The following is a 23,073-nucleotide window of genomic DNA, read 5'->3' as shown; positions in this document are numbered from 1 at the left end:
AGTATCAGGATAAATTGTGAAGTGTACGATGCTCTGCTCAGATTCAGCCAAATGCTGCAAAACTTATTAGATGAAGCTTCACAGTGCAAATGGATAATGACCCAAAGCAAACTGCAAATGCGCCCTGTTTCACACTCTGGCTCAAAGAGATGGTGTCCAGTCTCCAAATGGAAAAACTGCAGATGGATGACTGCAATATACCAGAGAGATCTGACAAAACTTGGAGACTCTTTTTGACACAATGTGGCATAACCAGTGGTACGTAAGGCAGGTAGCAGGTTTCTCTGCTGAAGTTTGTTTTTTTTTTAAGGAGAGCTATTTATTATGTAATTGTACTTAGATGGCAGCTTCTGGTTTCTTTGTGTTCGTTTTGTTTGTTTGTTTGTTTTGCTGTTTTTTCCCCCCAACATTTGTTGTCAAGTTATGTTTTTGTAAAGTTAATATTTGCAAATAAAAAAAAAAAAGGAAAGAAAGAAAGAAATAAAAGAAATGCGAACTTCTTCAATGGTCAAGTCAGACATCTGTTCTCAGTCCAACAGAGCATGATTTTCAGTTACTGAAGATAAAACTGAATGCAGAGAGACCCACAAATAAGCAGCAAATCAAGGTGGCTGCAGTAAAGGCCCAGTGGAGCAACTCAAGGGAGGAAACACAACATTTGGTGATGTCCATGGGTTCTAAACTTCAGGCAGACATTGGCTGAAATTTTTTTTTTTTAATCCAACTATTAAAAGACTTTATATTTAAATTCATGTTAGTTTGTCCCATTACTTTTAAACTTCTGAAAATCGGGGACTGTGTATAAAAATGGCTTTAATTCTTAAACAGTTGATGCTATATTTTTATAAAATCCCTTGAATTAAAGCTGAAGGCCTGCAGTTTTGTCACATATTGTCTTTGTTCCAGTAATTATGAAGGGTACTGTATATTTCTTGCTTATAGTCTGAAGCAGGCTTAGGTAACTGGATGCATGCACTGCTATATATATATATATATATATATATATATATATATATATATATATATATATATATATATATATATATATATATATATATATATATATATATATATATATATATATATATATATAGTTTGCTTTGGGCATTTCGTATAATATAAAGGATGTTACGGCGCCCTCTCGTGCTTTCTTCAGACACTGCCCTCATTGTGGTCCGAGTTCCAGCATGCTAACATGAAAACACGGAGGGAGGAGATACGGCAGCGGGTAAACAGCAACAGGGCAATCACAAATTGGGCTCTATGTCTGTAGTAAACACATTTCCGGACAGAGAAGGATATCTGGACTCCTGCGGTAAGCCAGAGACCCTTTCACTGAGCGTCATCTTAGCTTTGTCCACACACGCTCTCCGTCTTAGCTCGCTAGCTAACGTGGATGTAATGTGATAGCATTATCCCCGGTTCTTCCAGTGGGATGGGGGCGCACCAGACACAATTCAAAACTGCTGGTTAAATGTTGGCTTGTTTATTACTGGACGAATGCGACAAGTGAAAAAGATGAATAAAAGACATCCGATAAAGTATTGAAAATTCTAAACTTAATCGGGCATGGTACTGTTATTGTAAGCAGCTGTTATTTCAGTAAAATTTGAGTTAGCTTACTCTGTATTGTAGTGAACTACAACTAACTGTAACTAGTATTGGCTAACGTTAAAGTGCAGCCAACTGTCACAGTGAAATAATACCGCCGTATGGATTGCGTCTTTGTAGTAGTTGCTACCTAAATTAAAGAGCAGGTTAAGAGTACGCCAACTACGCGAAAATGTTTTCTCAATGAAGTTCACGCGGCTCGGAAAGGACGCCGTGAATCTCAGCGAGTAAGGTTAGCTTGCCCGCTAACTTAACATACCGGAGGGAGGCTGGCTGTATTGTTTTAAAATGTGATTTATCATTATCAAGCAGGGTAATAACATCAGGAAGCCCGTGCTTTGTTGTAACGCTGGCTGTGGTGTCAGCTCTGCCACCGGGTTTTGCCGGAATGAGTGAGTGCCATAAATGACCTCTGCCATTGTGTTTACCTCTTACAGCTCTCCTTTGTGCGGCTGTGTGTTTTTAGTTTGCCTTAAAATCGCAATATTTTCACAGCGTATGTTCCCGTTAAATATGTCACTACTATTCTCTGAGGGTTGACATTTGTAGTCCTATGGAGTGGATTGAGCGGTTTCTCAGAGCAGCTCTGAATTATGTGCACACTTTGGACAGGTAGCTGTTGGTTTCTCTTGCTTTGCTCTTCCATCTAAACCAGAATGCAGGTTCTTCCTCTTATAGCTTGAAGTTGACATTAGAGTCAGGTCTTTACAGGCTTTTACCATAATGAATTTTACACATAATATACAAAGTCATAAATTATAAATGCCATGTGGCTCATGTCAATAATTCATGTACCCTTATGGTTTGGTATTCTGGGGTGGCGCTGGTTGACAGATTGTGCCACATTTATGTGGATTCAGGGTGAAGTTATTAGATGAAGTAATCTTTATTGGAAACCTAGAAGCAATTTAATAATTCTTGCTGTTTTTTTTTCTAGACTGTCTTCAATGTCAGCCCCTCAGACCGAACACTTCCGCTAGACTTCTTCCTCACACAACACTGCTATAACGAAGCAAGCTCGGTGTGAGAAACTTTGACTTCTATGGTGGCACGGCAGGAACACGCAACTCAGGGTAATGGCATCGCCTTTTGTTCCCGTTCCTGTGCCCATGGACAGAGCCATGTCACGTGGTAGCAATAAGCTGAGACGAGCACAGCGAGCTTCATCACTGGGAAGCGTCTCCAGCAGCTCGGAGTCTTCATCCTCAATCACGAGGATCGCTGGGGAGGGAGTCGGATGCGGAGGATTAGGTTCCCAGCATCAGTCTCGCTGCGTGGACAAGGTTGGTCGCAGTCGAACGCCCCCACCCCTTCAAAGTCCTGTTACACGGGCCAGGTTGAACGGGACTCTGGAGCCATCTGTAGAATACACAAGCTGCCCTCGATCTATATCAGATCCTTCTGGGAGCCAGCAAGTTGAGGAGAGGCCCATCACCCCCACTGTGCTGGGGTATGAGGTCATGGAGGAGAGGGCCAAGTTCACGGTATGAATCAGTTAGCATGTCTTCATAGCAACCTTTGTCTGCTACGTTTAGTCTTTATTGACTTGTAGCTTAGCAGCATGCAAACGTATTTATCAGTTGCTAAACACTAAAGCAAATACAATGGGCAGTTGTTAAAGATGTTTTCTCTGCTTTAGGTATATAAGATCCTGGTGAGGAAGACTCTGGATGAGAGCTGGGTTATTTTCAGAAGATACACTGACTTCTCCAGACTCAATGACAAGGTGCATTTGGGTGTGCTGTCTCTACATGGGATTAAATGGGCAGTCCCAAACCATAAGGCCTTGTGAGGATAAACTTTATTATAGTCCTCTCCCATTTGAAGCCACCAGTTTCTATCAATCCTTTTGCTTTCAGTGTGCTTTCTTTTGTTTTGTAATGCTCAGTGAAAGTGATTAGAGCTGCACAAAGAAGCCTACTGTTCTCAAACAGCCAGCGGGCCTGAGCCAACTAGGAGATCAGGACTCTTGTGGTTTTGGGAAGTACATAGTCACGGGTGACAGAAGAGCAATCCTGTTTTCTGATAGTACTATATGTAGGGAAAATGTTTAAAAGATGTAAGGGTTGGAAAAATTAAACCCTATTAAAAGCAATTCACATTTTAATTTTATAGACACAGTAGGAGGCAGAGAATTAAGAGCAGGTGTGGACATCCTCTCCTCCATTCCTGCAAATCGTGCTGCGAGGTCTCATTCATTGTGCGCTTGTACAGTGAAAGTTTATTTTAGTAACTCTTGCAGAATTTAGATTATTTTTCTCCATCTTTAAAATGTTATGGGGAGCAGAAAGATATTTATTTTGTGCTGTGAGTGAACCTTTGAGATGAGAGACAAGCAAACACAAGGCAGACACACCTGGCATGGGCTACACATGAAAAGGTTTTCCTAATAGGGCGCTGCCTCCGTACAGGGGAGCTCACGACAAACATTTTGTAGTTCAGACCTCAGCCAGCATCACTTCATTATGAAGTTTAATCAGATGGCAGAGGCAATCATGTGTGAAAACAGAGCTGTGTGCATACACACCCCAGGCCACCTCCCTGTGAGTAAATTGACACTAGGGCCACGTATTAACACAGAGCTTCTACATACAGTCAAACATATCACCAGGCTTTCCTGAATGTTGAATGCAAATTAGCATAGAGGGAGGTAGACATGATTAGCTTTAACTCAGAGCAGAGGGACTTGGCACAGGGCAGTGAGCTTGCATGTTTGTTCAACAGAAACATTTGACAATGAGTTGTAATTAATCTTGAAATCAGCACAACAGTTTCTACTGAAAGTGTCTGCCTGTGCTCCAAAGAAAGTAGGCAGTCCTAGTTCTTGATGACATTTAGGACTTCAGAAAAAAGAACCTGGCAACATGTATAGAAACGTCTTGCATAATCCCAGCAGAACCCGCATGCTTTCTATTTGTGTACTTATGTTTCATACAGTCACACTTGAATACATGCTTACTGTGTCCTGGCTATGCTAAACCTCATGCAACAAGCTTACACGTCAGACTTCTCCAGCCGCATGTTTGTTTGTTTTTATCAGTTTTCCCTCAAAATACATAAAGTCAATAATATGATACAACTATAATGCATTACACAAATTTGGACTGTCACCTATGTGATAAAAGGAGTGTCAGCTTATATTTCCACTTTGAAAAGGTGTTTTGAATATATGGTTGTTATTTTTAATGCAGATTAAACAAAAATGACACTTAGAATTAACATTTGTATCCCAAATGACATTTTTGTTTCTCTATTGTGAGGTGGTTATTTAGTCAGATATAGAGATAGGAATGCTCTGATTTGCTTGAGTGCAGTCTTGATCTGAGCACATAGTGCTGAAGCAGAGTTTGTCTGCTGGGTGAAAGTAGAAACCATTTGTCTTGGCCTTATATCAGTTTTATCTCTGCATTATGTTTACACAGGCTTTATGTAGCCTGTAGCTGTGTGTAAGGGCAGTCATGTGACACTCACTCTGCGTGTGCGTATGTGTGTGTATTTGTTCCAGCTAAAGGAGATGTTTCCAGGCTTCCGCCTCTCACTGCCTCCTAAGCGGTGGTTCAAAGATAACTATGATAGCAACTTCCTGGAAGACAGACAGCTGGGACTACAGGCTTTTTTGCAAAACTTAGTTGCACACAAGGACATTGCCAACTGGTATGTGAGTCTGTCATGCACTGGGCTTAATAGTAAAAATGTTACTGGGCCATATTTCATATTTTGTGTCATCCTGAGTCGTTAATGTAGACAGACTTTGTTACCTTAACTCTTTAGTTAGTGCATTAGTCTGGAAATGCATATATAACCAAAAAGATAACCAATATCAGTGTGAGCTGACCTGTTTTAGAAATACACGCATCTTAGATCAACTATTGTCCTTGACAGCCTGCCAGTGAGAGAGTTTCTGTGTCTCGATGACCCACCTGGGCCTTTTGACAGTCTGGAGGAAAGCAGGGTAAGTGCAGCAAGGCCACCAGATTTATTTATTTATTTATTTTTAATTCTGCTTATGGCAGAATTAACTTCATTATAATCAAACGTGTCTAAATCAATCATTATCATGAGCTGCACTATCTTTCATAAAGTTAACCAGTCGCAGTGCTGAAATCTAAACAGGTGACCTAAACAATTGTCAAAACAGAGCATGGATAGGCAGCTTCTCAGTCTTGTGCGCTGTGCAAATTGTAAGGGACTGTAATGGAAATGTAGCTCAATAAAATAAAGCTCAAAATTATCTTTAGCGTCTTACCTTTTTGCTGATTGTGTCACATCTAAAAGAAATAAAGGGTATTTGCTTTATGGTACAAGGTAAAGACCTTATAATTTTGCAGAACTCGGACAGAGAATAACTCTGGAGTCTGACTCCCTAGAAATTTTGTTTCTGCACTGGGGTAAAATATAAGACGGGATCTGATTGGTCACAGAATAAACACAGGATGTATGCACAGGATGAGCAGAAATTGAGACAGAACAGTGGAGCTCCTGTACTGCATATCACCAAATCAGGTAGACCACTGCCTAATCTCACATACTACTGTTATTAGACTGCTGGACTGTGCAGCAAACGGGGCCTACGTGGAAAAGTCATCAAAAGCAAACCAGCATCTAAAGTATGTCAGGAAGTATGTCTGAATACTATTTTTGGGGAGGAGGGGCTCCAGAGGCTTGTTAGTCATTAAAAAATATTCAAAGACAGTGATGTCTGACAAAATCACCATACACACAAGGTAAAGACAACTTTGTAAAATGACCACTTAAAAAGAAAGTAAGAATAATTGAATAAACAGAATAAAATGGATGGATTGATTGTTTTGGAAACAACTGCTGTGTTCTCTAGCCACCAAACAAAACAGCATTTGGTGAAAATAATGTGTTTCCAGCTCTTGAATATGGGCGTTGAAATATTCTGCTTCAGATTTATGTTTCCAGTGATGTTTCCAGTGATGGAGAAATAAATATCTTTGCTCCTTACACCCCCACCTTCCCCCCAATAGGCATTCTGTGAGACTCTGGAGGAGAGCAACTATCGTCTCCAGAGGGAGCTGCTGGAAAAGCAAAAGGAGATTGCCTCCCTAAAGAGGAGGCTGGAGGAGAGGGAGCAGGCTATCCTACTACTGGAAAAGCATATCAAGTCAGTAGATAAACGTACACATACTTAGGTTTGCAGGGAGATTCACAAAAGGCTCACCAGTGACAGGATAACCTGTTTGGTTGTATGTGTGTGAATCCCTGTTGCAGTGGTGAGAGTGTTAGTCCATGTCACCTGTCAGCTCAGGGCAGTGAGAGCAGTGCAGATGCAGATGTGGAGTCGTCCGCTGCAGAGGCCGATCAGGACATACCTGAAGACACCGGGTAAGACACGCTCAGAAAACCCACAAATGGTAACAATAACACAAGTAGGTTTGATGTAGTGTGTTACTGACACTAACAAAAGACCACAGCCTTGGTCGCCAGTCATTAATTTCAGCTTCCAAAGTATTTCCCTTTCCATCTTACATACAACTTTTGTTTTTTTTGTTTTTCATTTAATCTGGTATTAATAAAACTTCACAGAAGACTGTCAGCAAAGTAAAAGCATTATGGCCCATTAACTGCTGGAAGCCTTAAAGTCAAATGAAATGTGTTGGATTTACAACAGCAGTTAATGTAGTAAACAGGAAAGGACTGAAAAATCCTGTAGGCTCATTACTAAAATATGACCACTTAGAAAGAAATAAAACAGTTGGAAATGAAGATCTGTCTCATCTAAAGATGAAGTTTTCTGCCATTGGCTGGGGAGAAAATGGTCCCAGCTGATTTACTGACTGCACAGCAGTGACCAGGCCCTGAAGTGTGTGGACCTTCTTGCTTCATCCTCTACCGCCTTAGTTAAGTAGATTGCAGTAAGTTCTGATCTCATGGGAATAAGACTTGTGGAGTACAGGGTTCAGTTTACCCTTCCCCCCCCGAGTGGGAAAGGTTTTCACATTTTTAAGCAAAGACACAAATACTGCAATTAAAAAAAATACTCTACTATAAGTAAAAGCTGCTTGTAAAGAAACATGAAAAGTCAAAATTGTTTTCCAGCATCTCACAGAGAGCAACTTGGAGTTGTGGATTTGAACTGTGGTTCTCATTGCTGCACAGATGTTGGTTTTTATTCAAGTGTTGGATCTTATTTATCAGATACCGTTATGCCGTTATGTTCCTGGTATTTTGATGTCAAGAAATGCAGACCCAAATGTTTCAGTAATTAATTTCAGATCCACATGGGAGCCATAAAGACAACACACATTAGTGTGTAATTGTAATTATTTAAAAAAAAACAAAACAACATTGTTATATATGTCTGTGAAGATGATTCTTATTTTAAAGATAAAAGATTTTTAAAGATAATTATCATTAATGTTGTCACTTTGTCACACCTTCTTTTCTTTTTTAAAATGTTTTCACTTGTGTTTCACCCTCATATTTCACAGCAGCGCTGCCCCAATCTGAAAAAAGAGCCACATAACCTGTGAGGTACTTTACATTGCAGCTCAGCAGGCTAACACTATGGCATACTGTCTTTCCCCATTCTTCTTGCCAGTAACATGCATCCCACTGCTAAATGTACAGTAAAGGTATCATTTTTAATGATATTGTGTTTAAGGATAGGTTCAGATTGCTTTCAAGTCAGTCTATGTACAGTACTCGCATGGTAAATGTGCAGCTTCTCTCATGTCCCTGTGACCACACATACAACAAGTACTGTATTAAGACTTATTTGAAAAAACAAACAAACCTGTCTTTAAAGTGCTTGGAGTCAGGTTGTTTCTCAGGGTTGGGGTGAGTTCACTTTCAGTACAACTAGTTCTAGAAAATTCCTTAAACATTTCTCCTGAACAAAGTCCAGTCTTAACAGACTAGATATAAGTTTAGGACCTCTGGATGATTGATTTTTTTTTTTTGTTTTTTTTTCTCCCTCCTCATGCAGCAGTCCCACCAGGAAAAAATAAATATTTAAAAATGTGCAGCTACATGAGTTAAAGGATGTTAAATACAGCTTCTATTTTCGAATTGAGCGACCTGAAAATGATTTTACCCCAGCTGTGGTGTGCATTTGTTGTACTCGAATGTTCTGTGCTCTCTCCTGTCTGTGCCGTGCTGCATCACATATGACTAACACGTGGTGTGCGTGCCTCACATCATGGTGATGTGTGTTCATTACATGGCTGTTGTACGTGTTTGGATTTGAGGGATTGCAGGTTTTTCTTTCTTCCTCTTCCTGTTTGTTGTATTGACAACGTCTACAAAATAAATGTTGCTTCCAGTTACTGTATATAATACTTAGTAGACCAGCAGTAAACAGTCCTGATACCCAGTTTTAACAGATACTAGAGAGTTGGATAGAAAACCTGTCTTGTCTGTTCTCAGTTGATCTGTATCTGTAGTATTCTGGTGCTGTGGCGTTAATAACTTGATGTCTTGGTCTCCCCACATCAGTGGCTCACACTTTGAGCTTTTCTGGTGGACTCTCTGTCTGTCTTTGTATTATCTGAGTTCTATAGTTGGCACATTTTATCACTTTCAGTCACATCTGAATGTATTTCTTCTGCTCTCACTTCCCTTTCTCCAGTGGCAGGTGTGACGTGCAGCCTGTGCGGTCCTCTGCCTGCTGGTGCGGTCCGTCGCTCAGCGTCTCTCCTCCGGTCATCCAGGTCACTCAGCTCTACCACAAGAAGTCAGAACACTAACGGCAAACCCTGGTCCTCCTCGTCTCCTCTTCCCTTTTTTCTCCTCGCCGCAGCACGACTCCAACTGTATTTTGTTGGAGCTTTTTTGTGTTTTTGTTTTGACTTTGCCTTTCCCACCTCCTGTCACATTTCATCTTACCACCTTTCAGAGTGTTGCTGATATTTCATCTTCCAGTCTTGGAGTTGGATGATGCAGCAGTTCCCTAAAGGCCTGGGCTTAAGAGAGAATGGCTGTATCCTAAAAGCACCAAGTAATAAGATATTTTATCTGGCACCTACAGAGGATGTTGAAGACCTTGAGAACCTCAGACTAGGTGGATCTTCCTCACAGTGCGCTGGAATTTCTTGGTCCCACTAGTTCACTTTTGAACCTATAGCAGCTGCCACCAGATTTAATCAGTTAGATCCTGCAGTCCCAAAGACAGAGTCAAGATTCTAGACCCCAAAAAAAAAAAAAATAAACATGATTTTCACAATTGTGACCATCTGTATAAAATCATCTCATTAGTTTTTGCAGCTGTGCTTTGCCTTATGGATCCTTAGTTGTGACAAGTGGCCCTCTTTTCAAACCAGGGAAACGACACCCCCATGTGGCTGTACAAACAAGTCTGACTCAGGATAAGCTGGTATCAAGTGTGTTTCACAGAGGATTGGTCAATTGTTTTTTTTGCACTTCTATCCTTGCATTGTACTGCCATTTACTGTTGTTGGTAGAGACAGTCCCTTCTTGAAAAATTTCATTGCGTTTTCACTTTCTGGTGCATCTAAAAGCCTACGCTCCATCCTGTTTTAGTGCCACGTGTGAGTGCATTGCCTTTGCAGAAGTAGTCACCGTTGACAGTCATGTTTTGGGACATCCTGAGTAACCGTGTGACCTCCACTGAATATATGAGTGACAGAAGTTTCATTGCCAGATTTCTCAAAATCCCAGCTGATAAAACTAGATTGTAGGAAGATTGTAATTTGGGTTAAGGACGCTTAAAGTGGTGTCAGCTCCTCAAGTATACAGTGGTGCTATTTTACATAAAAAAATCCTGTTAATTATGACCTGATAGGCTGGGGGGTAAAAAGGGGGAATAAGACATCGTTTTATCAGCATAGTCATGGTTTAAAGACGTCAGCGCTTTTTATGATGCAAAAACATCGTACTGGTATTTCAGGAAAAAGTGGATGCCATAGGCAACTAATAAACTCACAATTCAGCCTTGTTGGCTCCGTATCTGCATCAAGACTGTTGTTCGTTAAATCATCCACAAAAGCCATATTTTTGAACTTAACACTTGAGGCAGATGTTCCACATGTGGTCTTTGCTGAGCGGCTGTTGTTTTCACTCTTTCATGAGGACTTTATCAAGTATATAGCGGCCACGGGGGATGTTGAATTGTCTCAAACTAGGCCTGAAACAGGTCGTGTGATGCACTTTATGGATGAATGGCAACGCGCAGTGTTTGCTAGGATATTGTTTTTACTGCTTTAACACAGAAATATGCCTTTTAGCTCACCTAATCTGTCCTGGTTCCCAACTGTATCTAAAATTTTGACGTTTAATTTACCTGTGTTTTGTTTGTCTGTAAATTCATGTGTTGTATAATTCTAAGTGCCTTGAATACTTCCACTCGGCTCTTTTGTTTTTTTTTTTGTTTTTTTAAATATATATATATATATGTTGGGATAGCTTTATAGATTTGTGTATGACATGTTTTACATGTATTACATATTCACTGCACCCCCTTATGGAACTGTTTTAAATAACACTTCTATGTATATGTTGTTGCTTGGAATAGACTGAAAATGACATGTTTTTGTTACATTACATGAAATGATATGGAATTTTAGTTCAGATATACACTTGTAGTTGCACTATAAAAAAAAAAATTATACAAGTAAAAATTTGATATCACCAATAATGTCCCAGATTTAAAGGGTTTGTTTGCTGAATAATCAGATCTGAAATGTATGCTGTAGATATTGTTACACATACTGTAGCAAAGATATTTATCAGAAATATTTAATTCACACACAATTAAACACAGAGTGATATATTGAAAGCGTCTACGTTTCCTGCGTCCTCACATTTAAGCTTTGTCGGTATCGTGTGATGGAAACTGTCAGGCCAGCTGTGGACTTTCACAGCTATAGTATGGCCCGTTTTAAAAAATGATACTTCCATAAAACAGCAAATGTGTCTCTACCACCATTTTGTCTTTACATGTGTAAACCCTCCCCTGCCAATATACAGCTTTATTATGGAGGAACTCCCATGACAACTATGCATATACTGTCCAAGCAGTAAATACTTGTAGCACCCATATGGAAGTCGTTTCTTTCCAGCACAACGTAATGTTCGAGGGATTCAACTTTACAAGGTGTTGTGGCTTTCCACAGGCTTTCCTTCACAGATGTGAGTTTGACGACATTCACCTCAGCTGCTCAATGAGTGACTGAAGACCGTTATAATCTTATCACTTTGAAACACCATCTGCTTTTGGCCCCCTTCTTCGTCCAAGGGCATATGGCACTGTGTGAGCATAGGTTTTCAGTGCGATGGAAGTGATGCAGTACTGCCATTTATGCCACTTTTGTCCTGGAACATTGAAATTCTGATTTGTCTGAATTTCTTGATTAAAAGCTGTTACAGTGAGGGCCGCACCAGTTTCTTATTAGCAATAGTCATTGCTCCTTCCATTGGTCTAGTTGGTACACTCAGTATTTGAATGGCGTAGCTCTGTAAGTCCTTGCTTGTCCTTTTATTATTATTATTATTTATTTTTTTTACAAATTATACATAAATCTTTAACATGTAATACAATTGCAACAAGTATCTACATTCAGCAATGTTGCAAGCTTTATTGACATATTACTTACATGTGCCACTGGCAGTGTGAGAATGACTATTTCATTGTACTTTGCTATGAAATGTATTCGCTGAAATGTGTAAACATACATGGAAGTGTAGTATAAGGCAAAACCTGAATTTGTACATTTCTAACAAGCTTGAAAGTCAGTATTTGGAATGACCACCTTTATTCTTCACAGCCTGAACTCTCTTAGGCATCCTGAATGCTGAATTAGAAATGTGAAAACACTAATATGCACTCGATGGGTATATAGTGTATATCATATAATATTCTTGGACTAAGGCCAGAAAAATGTGTAGGAAAAATCATGGCAGACCCACGTGGAACACGCTGAAATAGCCAGTAGTGTATGTATAGCTGGTTAATCCAGGTGGACAGAGTTACAGTAGGTCATCTGTTTTCTGCTAACTTAACCCCGTTTGTCTGCAGGGCTCTTATTTATACCTAAATGTTACCTGACCACAGACTGTTGATGAATCTTCACTGTTGCTTATGGATTATAAGACTTTTTCTTTAATAAGAAAGATTGTACTCCACATCTATCTTAAATGTTTCAGATCATCAAACAAATTGTAATATTATAACCCGAGTAAATACAAAGTGCAGTTATTAAATGATTGACTCTGAACAGGATAAGCAGAAGAGGATGGATGGATGGATTTCACATAATCGGGGGAAAAAGTTATCCAAATCTACCTGGTCCTGTGTGAAAAAGTAATTACCCCCTAAACCCAATAACTGGTTGTGCCACCTTTGGCAGCAAGAACAGCAATCAAGCATTTGTGGTAACTGGCAGTGAGTCTTTCACATCACTGTGGAGGAATTCTGGTCCCCTCTTCTTTACAGAATTGCTTTCATTCAGTCAATAAAATGTGAAATTTAACATTTAATTTCTTTGTTATTTAACACTCATTAATGGGTGTCTGTGATGGACCTAAATAGTTGCTAACCAAGCGTGCTCACAACATAGCACTCCCCCACAGTGGTTCCATCCATCAGTCACAGAAAAAGAAAGTTTTCATAGGACTCTGCAGTTCTGTGAATAACTAAGTACACCCTTACTGCTTCCAGTAGTTTTAGCAGTTTGCTGGTCTTGTGAAGTCTTGCAGTGTGAAACTTTGCAGCTTTGCAAACCTAAACCATGCTGCTGTGTTCTTTTTAGAGAGAAGAGGCTTTCTCCTGCAGCCCTTCCAAACATGTTTGGCAAAAACCAAAAGAAGCATATTGGATCTAATTCACACAAGCTGTCAAGCACGGTGGTGGAGGGGTAGTGATTTGGGCTTGTTTTGCATCCAGAGAAGCTGAGCACTCTGCAGTTACTGAGTCAACCACGAGTTCTTCTGTATACCAAAGTATTCTAGAGTCAAATACTGTATGAGGCCATCTGTCTGACAGCTAAAGCTTGACTGAAACTGACTCATGCAAGAGGACAACGATCCGAAGCACAGCAGCAAATCTCCAACAGAATGACTGAAAAAGAAAAGAACCAGGGTGTTGCAATGACCCAGTCAAAGTCCAGATCTCAACCTGACTGAAATGCTGTGGTAGGACCTTAAGGGAGCGAAGCATGAGCAGATGCCGACCAATGTCAATAAACTGAAGCTACGCTATAAATGAGAGTGGGCCAAAATTCCTCCACAGTGATGTGAGAGAGGTTACATACACCATGATGCATACACCACCTTTACCTGCAAAACTGTGTATCTGCCAAGTGTCAAAAAACATGCAAAACAAGCCTTGTTATTGATCATGCACCATCAGTCAGTATTATTCTGTCTACATTATTTTAGAATAAAAAGATAGTTTTAGTTTGAAGCTTTGCAAACTCTTCATAGCTGCCAAGCACTGCAGATATGGAATCACACGTGTCAAACATAAACTGCATATATACACACACCGTTTAAAAAGTATAAAACTGTAAATACACAACTATTATTAAAATTTCAGTCATTCCCACTGTTTTGGCTTCAGTTCCACTTCCTCTCCCTTCTAATAACAACACACTTAGATCAAAGTGCAGTGTATTACAGCTACCAGTGCCAGCTTATTATGGATGTTGGTTTTGTTGGGTTTTGAAATTTTTAGCCCCAGCGTTTTGAATTGTGATGTTGTACGTCTCGTTTTCCTGTGCTGCTTCACAGTTTCCTTTGAAGGGGAGGTCACGGACACCAACTCTTCTCCCATGAGTGGGGCGTTCCTGCAGAGTTCGCAAAACTTTTCCAAAGGACCAGTTAAAGCCACTTCTGGGACTTTCCCCTTTAACTGCTCTTTATAAGACTGGGTGTTGTTCAATTCCCAACCTCAATAAAGAGAATAATTTCTGTGCCCTCGGCTCCCCGAAGATGTTTGCTTATTCTAAAATAATAAAAGATGAATGACATCCTTTTGGCTCCATGACAGCTCACTGTGAATCTTTTCTGGAGCCCTTTTAAAAACATCATCATCATCATCTCACATTGAAGGAGCCCCTGAGTCTGGTTTTCATATTCCTGGCACATCTAAAAATTTTTCTTGGATGCTCATAGTTGGGCAGAAGCGTCTAGGTCATATTTTCCTTGATAGAGTGAAGCAGAGTGGCTTAATAAGTTTCAGTTAAAGGCTGTCATTCATCAAATCTAAGTGATCTTGGCTTATCTGTTTGGAAGCTGTGGCTAAAACTCCTAAATCTCGCTGACCGGGGCTTTTGTTCAATTTATGAAAGACTGAGCCGCTTAGGCCTGACAAGTGTAACTTCTGTTTTGATTCTTTCCCTTTTTTGGTTCATTATCTCATGTGCTGTTGGTATATTTCTTCAACATTAAGGCCGCACTGGCAACCCAAATAAAGCCAAGAGGCTGCCTTATTAAAAAAGCAGATTAACTTAAAACAGAACCTCAACATTAAGTTCACTTCAGAGATCTTCCTTTCTTATGAACAGAGCATCACTCTTCACATTCTTATCTGTGTTACAGACCTTTGTATTCTAACATGAAGGGAAATAAAATGCAGCCCGAGCAGCTGAATGAACACAGAACATCTCAGGATGACAGAGCGTGCATAACATCCTGACTAATATCCAGAATTTGCTACTGTTGGAACATCCTGACAAGCTACAATATGAATGGACAAGTTTAGGCTATTGTAGACGCACACAATACAAATAAGGACACTGTAATCATACTTAAAGCTTCCTTAAACTGTGATTACCATCCTCACAATACAGTACCATGCAAAGGCTTCTTGAAGGACATTTGTGGCTCTTCTTTGGATGTCGGCTGCCTTTTGTTCTGTTCTCTGTCAGGATGATCCTACACTGCTTCAGCAATGTTGAGGGAGGTCCGGGCTCTCGGGAGGCCAGTCCATGACTGACAGAGTTCTACTGTGTGTTTTTCTATCCAGGTATGCTTTTACCGCATTGGCAGTGTGTTTGGGATCAGCAACAATGGAGTCTTGCAGTTAATAAAAAGCTCTATCGGGCTCACTATTCAGCAAGTGGCTGTACTAAACATGTGGATGCCAGATGATGCTCTTATGTGTGAAATCAGACATGAGCCTGAAATTGCTGCTCTTGTATCTTATAAATGCATTCATGGGTTTAACACATTTCTTTATAAACTTGGGGACACACGAGGAATAAGCCATGAAGCACAGCTATATGAATATTTTGATAAAGTCCTGCCTAAGAATCCCCATTACGCTCACACACACACATATGAACTGCAGTTATATAAGACAGCAATGTAAAGCCTAAGTTAAGGCCAAGCTGCTGCCTTTCATTTCTGACTGGCTTTAGCAGCATGGAAAGGGGATAATATTACATCTCCGGTGCATCCACTGTAAATCATTTTAAACATGCTTTAAATTAAAAGCTGCTTTAAAAAATTGTGTGTTAACCGAAGTTAGTCTGTTAATTTCTTGCTTCATGAGGCGCTAAAATAGAAAAGCTTGTGATATTCAGTACAAGTTTACTGTTTTTATTTTTGCAGTACAGAGAGTCAGTGCTTCGCACAATTTCGCTGCGGGAGCCACTTAGAAAAGTCAGCACAGTGAAGAGAAATAACCGCAGGTTTCCATCAAGTTCCTTCCTTCCTTCAAACCACAAAAAACAAGGTTCCCTGAAGGGCTTTTAACTCCCACACAATATAAATGCTCTGATCATCTTTCATTAGGAGCCTAATTTATTGAGCTGCCTTTGCTGCATTCATCAAGCTCATCGCTGAAAAGCTACACATTTCGGCTTGAATTGAAACGAATAAAACTTACCACGGTTTCATTTGATAAAGGCAGCAAGGATAGAATTAGATACATTTCAAGTGGACTAAATAATCACGTAAAAACATCCAAGGCAGGTTGCCCACTTGTGTTCTGATTTTGGGACGTTTTAGTCATTCGCACAGAGGTTTCTGTGACCCTCTGCAGTTAGCACTGACACTTTAGAGTAAATAAACGAACACTACTTCTTTCAAATTAGTAGAACCAAAAAAAAAAAAAAAAAGCATCCTGATACATCTATATAAATAAATATACTCTCTTCATGGTGTGATAAAGGCAGTAAATAATTGTGAATAAAAGTTTTTCTTTTTAATTTATTAAGGATAGAAAACAAATCTAATTGTTTAAAGTAAATAAACGCGATGAAAATCATGTAGGTCAATGGGTGGGGGGGTAGAGGCGTCAAGACAAAGAGGGGTGTGTACCCTGCGTGTGTGAGCCTGCCTCTTTAATATATCAAAGTTGGAGACGAGTGAGGAGCGGACAGAGAGATCAGGCCATCCAAGTAACAGGTTGTCTTTATACGCTTCAGGTGGCATCGCAACACAAGGCCTTTTCCCGGCAGGGGTCCCGTGTGTCATCGCGCTGGCACCGTCAGGATGAAGCTGGCGCTGCTGTGTCTGTGTATTGCGCAGCTGGCCTTTGGAAGCCGTCGGATCAGCGATCCTCGAGCCGCTGCCCGCGGGGACGTGACGGTCAGCAGGGCCCGAGCCTCTCCGAGCACAGGTGAGTGCATAGGACACACATCTGACACAAACCAGCCGACACCGGACTGTTATAATACCTGGATGTTCACTAAACTAATAAAATTGCTGAACTCATTTTTGGAGAAACCAGTCAGCTGTTGTCAAAAATAACGCAATGTTCCACAGAGCGACATTTTGCTCTAGTTAAAAAACCCAATATGAATTGCATAAGCCTGCTGCTGCACAGGGGCAGGAACAAAAAGCATTGTAGGACTACCCTAACACCACCTTAAGCGGGCACCTTATTCTGCAAACCTTAGCGTAATTAATGCACATTTATAACTACGTTTGTATCACGCTCCTGTTCAGTTTTCTCTAAAAACGGCGTGCACAGCGGTTTAAGTACACTTTTAATAAACACTCAGTTTCACTCTCACAGCAAAGCTGGGATTCTTGATCCTGACAAACGTGGAAATAAAGGTGTTGCTGAACCTAACCTGCAGTCCCCACACAACAGCCGTCAGGTTCATTTTGATGCCACATTTGTGACAGAAATGTGAATCATATTGGATGAAGGAGCTCCATCATCACTGTGGAATCTACACAATGTTATATGAAAAGAACACAAATTGTAACTTGTTCCAAGTGAAGTGTGTGTGTGTGTGTGTGTGTGTGTGTGTGTGTGTGTGTGTGTGTGTGTGTGTGTGTGTGTGTGTGTGTGTGTGTGTGTGTGTGTGTGTGTGGTCATCCCTGTAGTCAAAACAACCTTTAAAGCAGGGGGTGGGAATTTAATTCTTCCCAAAAAGGCCATGTGAGAAACTGGGATTGTTGTGAAGGGCTGCGCTGCTAAACTTATGAAGGGATAAAATTAATACTGAGCAAAAGTGAGTTCAGCTTATTGTTGCGGCCCTCCACAGCAGTCACAGTTTCTCGTGGGGCCACTTTGTGGAAAATTAATTTCCAATCCCTGATTTAAAGGCTGTAAAAACGCATTCACTTTAAATGGTACCGAGCTGACTGCAAGGTGATCTGCTGTTAATCTCTGAGTCATTATTTGCTGTAAATGACACCTTCGTTCATGCCCATACATGAAATGCCATGGATCCATGGAGTTTTAACTCTGCCCACTACCTACAAGTCTATGGTGTATTTTCACACACTTTAATGCTGGATTAGAACATGAAAAATTCAATTGTTCTGTACGTAGTTAAACAGCAAAATCATGAAAAGCGTATTTAGGCCATCAGCTCTGGGGTGTCACTCTGATATACTACTGAGGTTAGATTTACAAGTGTTTAAAGCTAGAGTATTTGAGTTCCATATCTTTTTATTGTGACTGATTTATGTGCAATATTTATTGCTGTGTAATTTTAGCAAAGTTCATGAAGTCTTACTGTTAACTGCGGAAGTGTGCGCTGATAGGATTACAGCCAGGGATCAAAGCACCACCAAACATTTTCCACTTAAAGAGTTTAAAGGGAGACCATAAAACGTCAGGCATCTCCCGTGATTCATCAGCACAACATGAGCTGTAAGGAAGAAGGCCCTCTGCTCCTCGGAGCACCACACAGCACAGCTGGCATCACCTAGGAAAACATATATCAACATGTCAACACTTTGGGGGAGTTTTCCAAAAATTAAAAAAAAAAAATGTCTTGTTTGCAACCTGTCCTTCTGGTTACCCAAGTTTTTAACTACTTAACTATTTTAATGTCAAGTAGTTAGAAATGTTTTTTGTTATTATTGTTATTATGACATAAATCAAGGTTTCAAAGAGAAGGGAGGCAAGACGCAGTTAAACCTTCAGGGATCTCTATCACCTGCCACCTGACAGCTTCTCTGCAAGTAAATCACCTCGTCAGTCTCAGAGTGGCCTGTTAAGCAGGGTATGAGGTTGCTGCAGCTGCTTGTCTACAGAGATCTTGTCTCATCTATATGAGGAGTGATTTATTTCTACCATAAAATTATATGAGCTGCAAATTGAGAGTTGTCCCATCTTTACTATCCAGTGTACATTCGTGCATTGCCATGTGTTTCTTGTGTGAATTCCATCCATCCATCCATTTTGATTTACATTTTTGCACAGTCTCAATTATGTGACCTTAGACTTAGGTCACTAAATGTTTTCAACTACAGTTTTAAAGAAATTTATGGGCCTGCGTGCTGATCTCCTTAAACATCCAGGTATCTTTTATCTTACTGAACAAACCAAAGATGATTTGCAGCTCTTCAGCGGTAGAAAGATTAAGACATGGAAGAGCACATTGAGGCCCTCTGGTGGCCAAAAATGCATGGATTTCTTTGTCTTACAGGTTATCACAGAATCTTATTTTGTATATTGATTTAATGGTACCTCTGTGCAATTTGGGGACTTAATAATAGTAACTTTGATGTGCCGTTATTTTTCCTGATGAACGATGATATTCTGGAGCTGATGTGTAAACGATAATAGATACTCAGTGTCTTAGTACTGTTTACAGTATTCTGCTCTGTTTCCTTCTGTCTATCTACCTGTATCTTTCCCCTGTATCCAGCTCATTTGTGTGTCCGTGTTTCCATGTTTAGTTTTTAATCACTTACTTCCTGTTTTACTTTGTTGTCTTTGTTGCATTTAATTTTACTTCCTCTCCTGTGATTGTGTCGCTTGTGTGCGCCTGTGTCTAAAGCAGGCGGGTTGAGGCATGTGTTTGCAGTCACGTGCATGTGCCTGAGATGACCTTATTAGTGATATTTGCTCTCACTGATACAGGGCTGCTGATACCTGAAAGCCGGGTGCAGAGCAGGCTCTGGCTGAAATGTTCTGCAGTTTTTCTTAGCTAAGCAAATAGTTTTGGTGTTGTTTCAACAGGGTCTCTGAATGAAATCAGGGTGAGACCACTGTTTGCCAGGAGGGGATATTATGAGCGGCAGAGGATTCTTGAGCCAGTAAGTTTAAGATCTGTGATATTAATCTGCCAGACACACAAAACATACACAGGTTTGAGGCTTAGCTTTTCACGTGTTAGCGATACATAATATGACTGTGCCTTAAAATGTTCAAAGATGCATTTACCAAAATGAAAGCTTTCAGTCAGCTGGGGCAATATTATGGTAAGGATCCAGAGGACTTTGATGGCTCTTCTGATCCTGTGTCCTGTTTTTTTTTTTTCTCCCCACCTCCCAGAAGCCCAGAGGTGCTCCTGCTGCTCAAAACGAGATTTGTCTTCCTGCTAAAGTGAGCCCAAATCCTGTGAAGATCAAGTGCTCCCAGCTTGCGCAAAGCTGCTTGCCTCAGTCCGGTTGCTGCGACCCGTGTGCAGCGTGCCACTGCCGCTTCTTCAACACTATCTGCTTCTGTCGCAAGACAAAATCACAATATGAGAAAAAAACATAAAAGGAACCAGCCTGTCACATCAAATCACAGCTGAAAAATAAACTCCAACGCATGCTACAGAAGAAAAAAGCTGCATTATAGCAGTCACTGATTGAACAATAGACGCGTGTCACAGTGCTGGCGTCTTTAGTCTAAATGATTTTATACCTCTTGTGAAAGGCAGCTGCTTGAACAAAATATTCATCATAAACATTTATTCTAATGTGAATTTCATCAAGCAATACTTAATATATAGTGTCTTGTTTGTAATATTGATTACAATGTTGCTGCATTTAACCTTTAAAGTCCAGTGTTTTCTGACTGCATACACGTGTTTTGGTTTGTTTTTTGGGGTGTTATTTGTTGTTGTTGTAACTGTAATACTAACATTATGTTTGCAGAATTGCATGAGCGTTTTATCTGATTAAAGATCATTCATCGTCGATCAGGTTTTCACAGTAATCAGTGAGTTATTTACCAACAAGGTCACAGCAGAAACAATCTTTTACTGCCAAATGTTGGTGAGCTCGTGTGAATTGTAGCCTCCGTTTCCTGTTCTTAGCTGACAGGAGTGGCACCCAGTGTGGTCTCCTGCTGCTGCAGCTCATCTGCTACAAGGTTCAATGTGTTGAGATGCTCTTGCTTGTAATGAGAGGTTATTTTGGGTTATTGTTGCCTTCCTATCAGCTCAAAGCAGTCTGGCCTTCGCCTCTGACCTCCAGCATCAACGAGACATTTTCGCCCACAGTACGGCCGCTCATTGGACCTAACAAAGTGCGTGATGAATGTCTATATGCACAGAAGGCAGATTAGAGATTAGACATAGGAGAGGAAATAAAGACAGGTTAACATAATTGACAACAGAGGGGGAAAAATCATGGAATCAGGCAAGGTGTAGCAAGCTCATTTACGACCCCAGAAACAAACACTATATTTCCAAAAGGATTCACTCGTCTGCCTTCACACGCATATGAACTTGACTGACATCCCATTCTTAATCCATAGGGTTTAAAAATGTAAATCTTCTGGATGCAGAACAAGCGCAAGCCCTCAGAAATTGTATTGGACCATTTAAAACTTCCCCAGTAGCAGCTGTGCAGGTAGAAATGGGAGAAATGCCTTTACGAATTAGAAGAGATACGCTCATGTTTGTATACTATAGCTCAGTGTGCAGCGCCATGATGAGACTCACCCTGCAAGAGTGCTGGGAGCACAGCAGGACCAACTTTCTGAGCTTTGGGTGGGTTTCAAATATAAAGGCTGAACAGCTAGGCTTGCATAATATATTGTCCAACAGCCTAACAACAATAACACGGTCAGCCAACTGGACAGTGTGTGCACTGCGATGAACGTGAATCTGTCCAGCATGTACTGTTAGAGTGCCAGGACAGGAAGGCATTAATAGGAACTTTTAAACAGCTGAAGATGAATTTTACTTTGGCTGACCTTTATGAAAAGTCACTGTCACAAGTGTACGGTCAGTTAATGAGATTTGTGAGACGAGCAGATTTAATAGAAAGAATCTGTTATTTTTTCTGATCCTCACTCCAGTCCAGGTGGCGGTAATGCACCTCTAAGCTGGTCTGCCAAATGCCAATAAACCCAGAAGAAGAGCATTCAGAGGCGTGCGTTAACACAGTGCCAAGAAGGAAAGACATCAGTAATGAACTTAAGTACTTTCTGCTGCCCATCAGTCTTAGAAGGGCTATGAGGCCATTTTCATCCATCATCAAGTCCATCGTGCTACAGTGAGAAAGATTATTCACAAGCAGAAAACAATCAACACATTTGTTCATCTTCCCAGGAGTGCACATTCCAGTAAATTCACTCGAAGGTCAGACAGTGCAAAACACCCAACAGCTCCATCTCTGCAGGCCTCAGTTAGCATGTTAAATCTTAAAGTTCATGACAGTACAAAACACTGAACAAGTTAAAAGGCTTGTGCAGTGGAACATTTGTGTTCTTCCTAATTTAACCTCTATGACTGTCCTGTAAGAAGTTTACTTCTTTGTATGAAAAGAGCGTGTGCGACGATAGAAAGCAACTCATTTTAAGCTGTGTTCGAGGTCATGACATACTGTGAGTGTCACTGGTATCAGCACGCTCCTGTTACTTGTATAGCAAATCACACAACATGAGCCTCACATTAGCTGTAGTCATGACACCCACCTTCTCATCCTTCACCCAGTGCCCTGTGCCATCATCATGATGCCATTGCACCACAGAAAAATAATCATAATGAACACTAAACATCAACTGTGTAAATCTGGCTGGCTCTGAGATCAAATCACATGATGGCACGTTGCTCCTCATACCAATAATTCGATAGCTTTTTTTTTAAAGAGCCTTTTCACCTGTGGGAAGGCGCGAGATGGAATGCGCTGTGCTTCTAGGTAGAAGCACAGCGCATTTAACAAAACAAAAATTTCCACCTGCTGAAAATTGTTGTAAATGATCTGGATAATCTTTTTTTAGACTAGACTCTTGAGTTACAGACTAGTGAAATCAAAATTGTGAAGCAGTCATTTTTAATGAGTCCCATTCACATTCCCACATCACAACAACTTTCACACTGTGATGTGTGGTGCATCTATCTTGTCACA

At 40.5% G+C, this 23,073-nt stretch overlaps 2 protein-coding genes across 6 annotated transcripts; both read left to right on the top strand.

Annotated features, from left to right (window-relative positions):
* The first annotated feature begins 1,174 nt into the window (after nucleotides 1-1,174).
* Nucleotides 1,175-10,101, top strand: snx16 (sorting nexin 16). 5 transcript variants are annotated; one of them, XM_030757155.1, is made up of 9 exons: nucleotides 1,175-1,315; nucleotides 2,549-3,095; nucleotides 3,251-3,337; nucleotides 5,117-5,265; nucleotides 5,494-5,563; nucleotides 6,603-6,739; nucleotides 6,847-6,960; nucleotides 8,070-8,109; nucleotides 9,206-9,335. In XM_030757155.1, the coding sequence occupies exons 2-8, from the start codon at nucleotides 2,688-2,690 to the stop codon at nucleotides 8,083-8,085; spliced, it is 981 nt and encodes a 326-aa protein (XP_030613015.1). In that variant the 5' UTR covers nucleotides 1,175-1,315; nucleotides 2,549-2,687; the 3' UTR covers nucleotides 8,086-8,109; nucleotides 9,206-9,335. The 5 variants fall into 5 exon arrangements, with proteins under 5 accessions (XP_030613015.1, XP_030613014.1, XP_030613012.1 ...); XM_030757154.1 differs by having other exon boundaries at nucleotides 8,067-8,109; XM_030757152.1 differs by lacking the exon at nucleotides 8,070-8,109 and having other exon boundaries at nucleotides 9,206-10,101.
* Nucleotides 10,102-16,932: 6,831 nt separating this feature from the next.
* On the top strand, nucleotides 16,933-20,803 carry LOC115799855 (agouti-signaling protein-like). The gene is made up of 3 exons (XM_030757158.1): nucleotides 16,933-17,158; nucleotides 19,967-20,043; nucleotides 20,282-20,803. The coding sequence occupies exons 1-3, from the start codon at nucleotides 17,032-17,034 to the stop codon at nucleotides 20,489-20,491; spliced, it is 414 nt and encodes a 137-aa protein (XP_030613018.1). The 5' UTR covers nucleotides 16,933-17,031; the 3' UTR covers nucleotides 20,492-20,803.
* The last annotated feature ends 2,270 nt before the right edge of the window (nucleotides 20,804-23,073 follow it).

This window comes from Archocentrus centrarchus, chromosome 20 (assembly GCF_007364275.1).
Source record: "Archocentrus centrarchus isolate MPI-CPG fArcCen1 chromosome 20, fArcCen1, whole genome shotgun sequence".
Taxonomy (NCBI): Eukaryota; Metazoa; Chordata; class Actinopteri; order Cichliformes; family Cichlidae; genus Archocentrus; species Archocentrus centrarchus.
The sequence above is the reverse complement of the archived record's forward strand: the minus strand, read 5'-3'. Positions and strand labels throughout refer to the sequence as shown.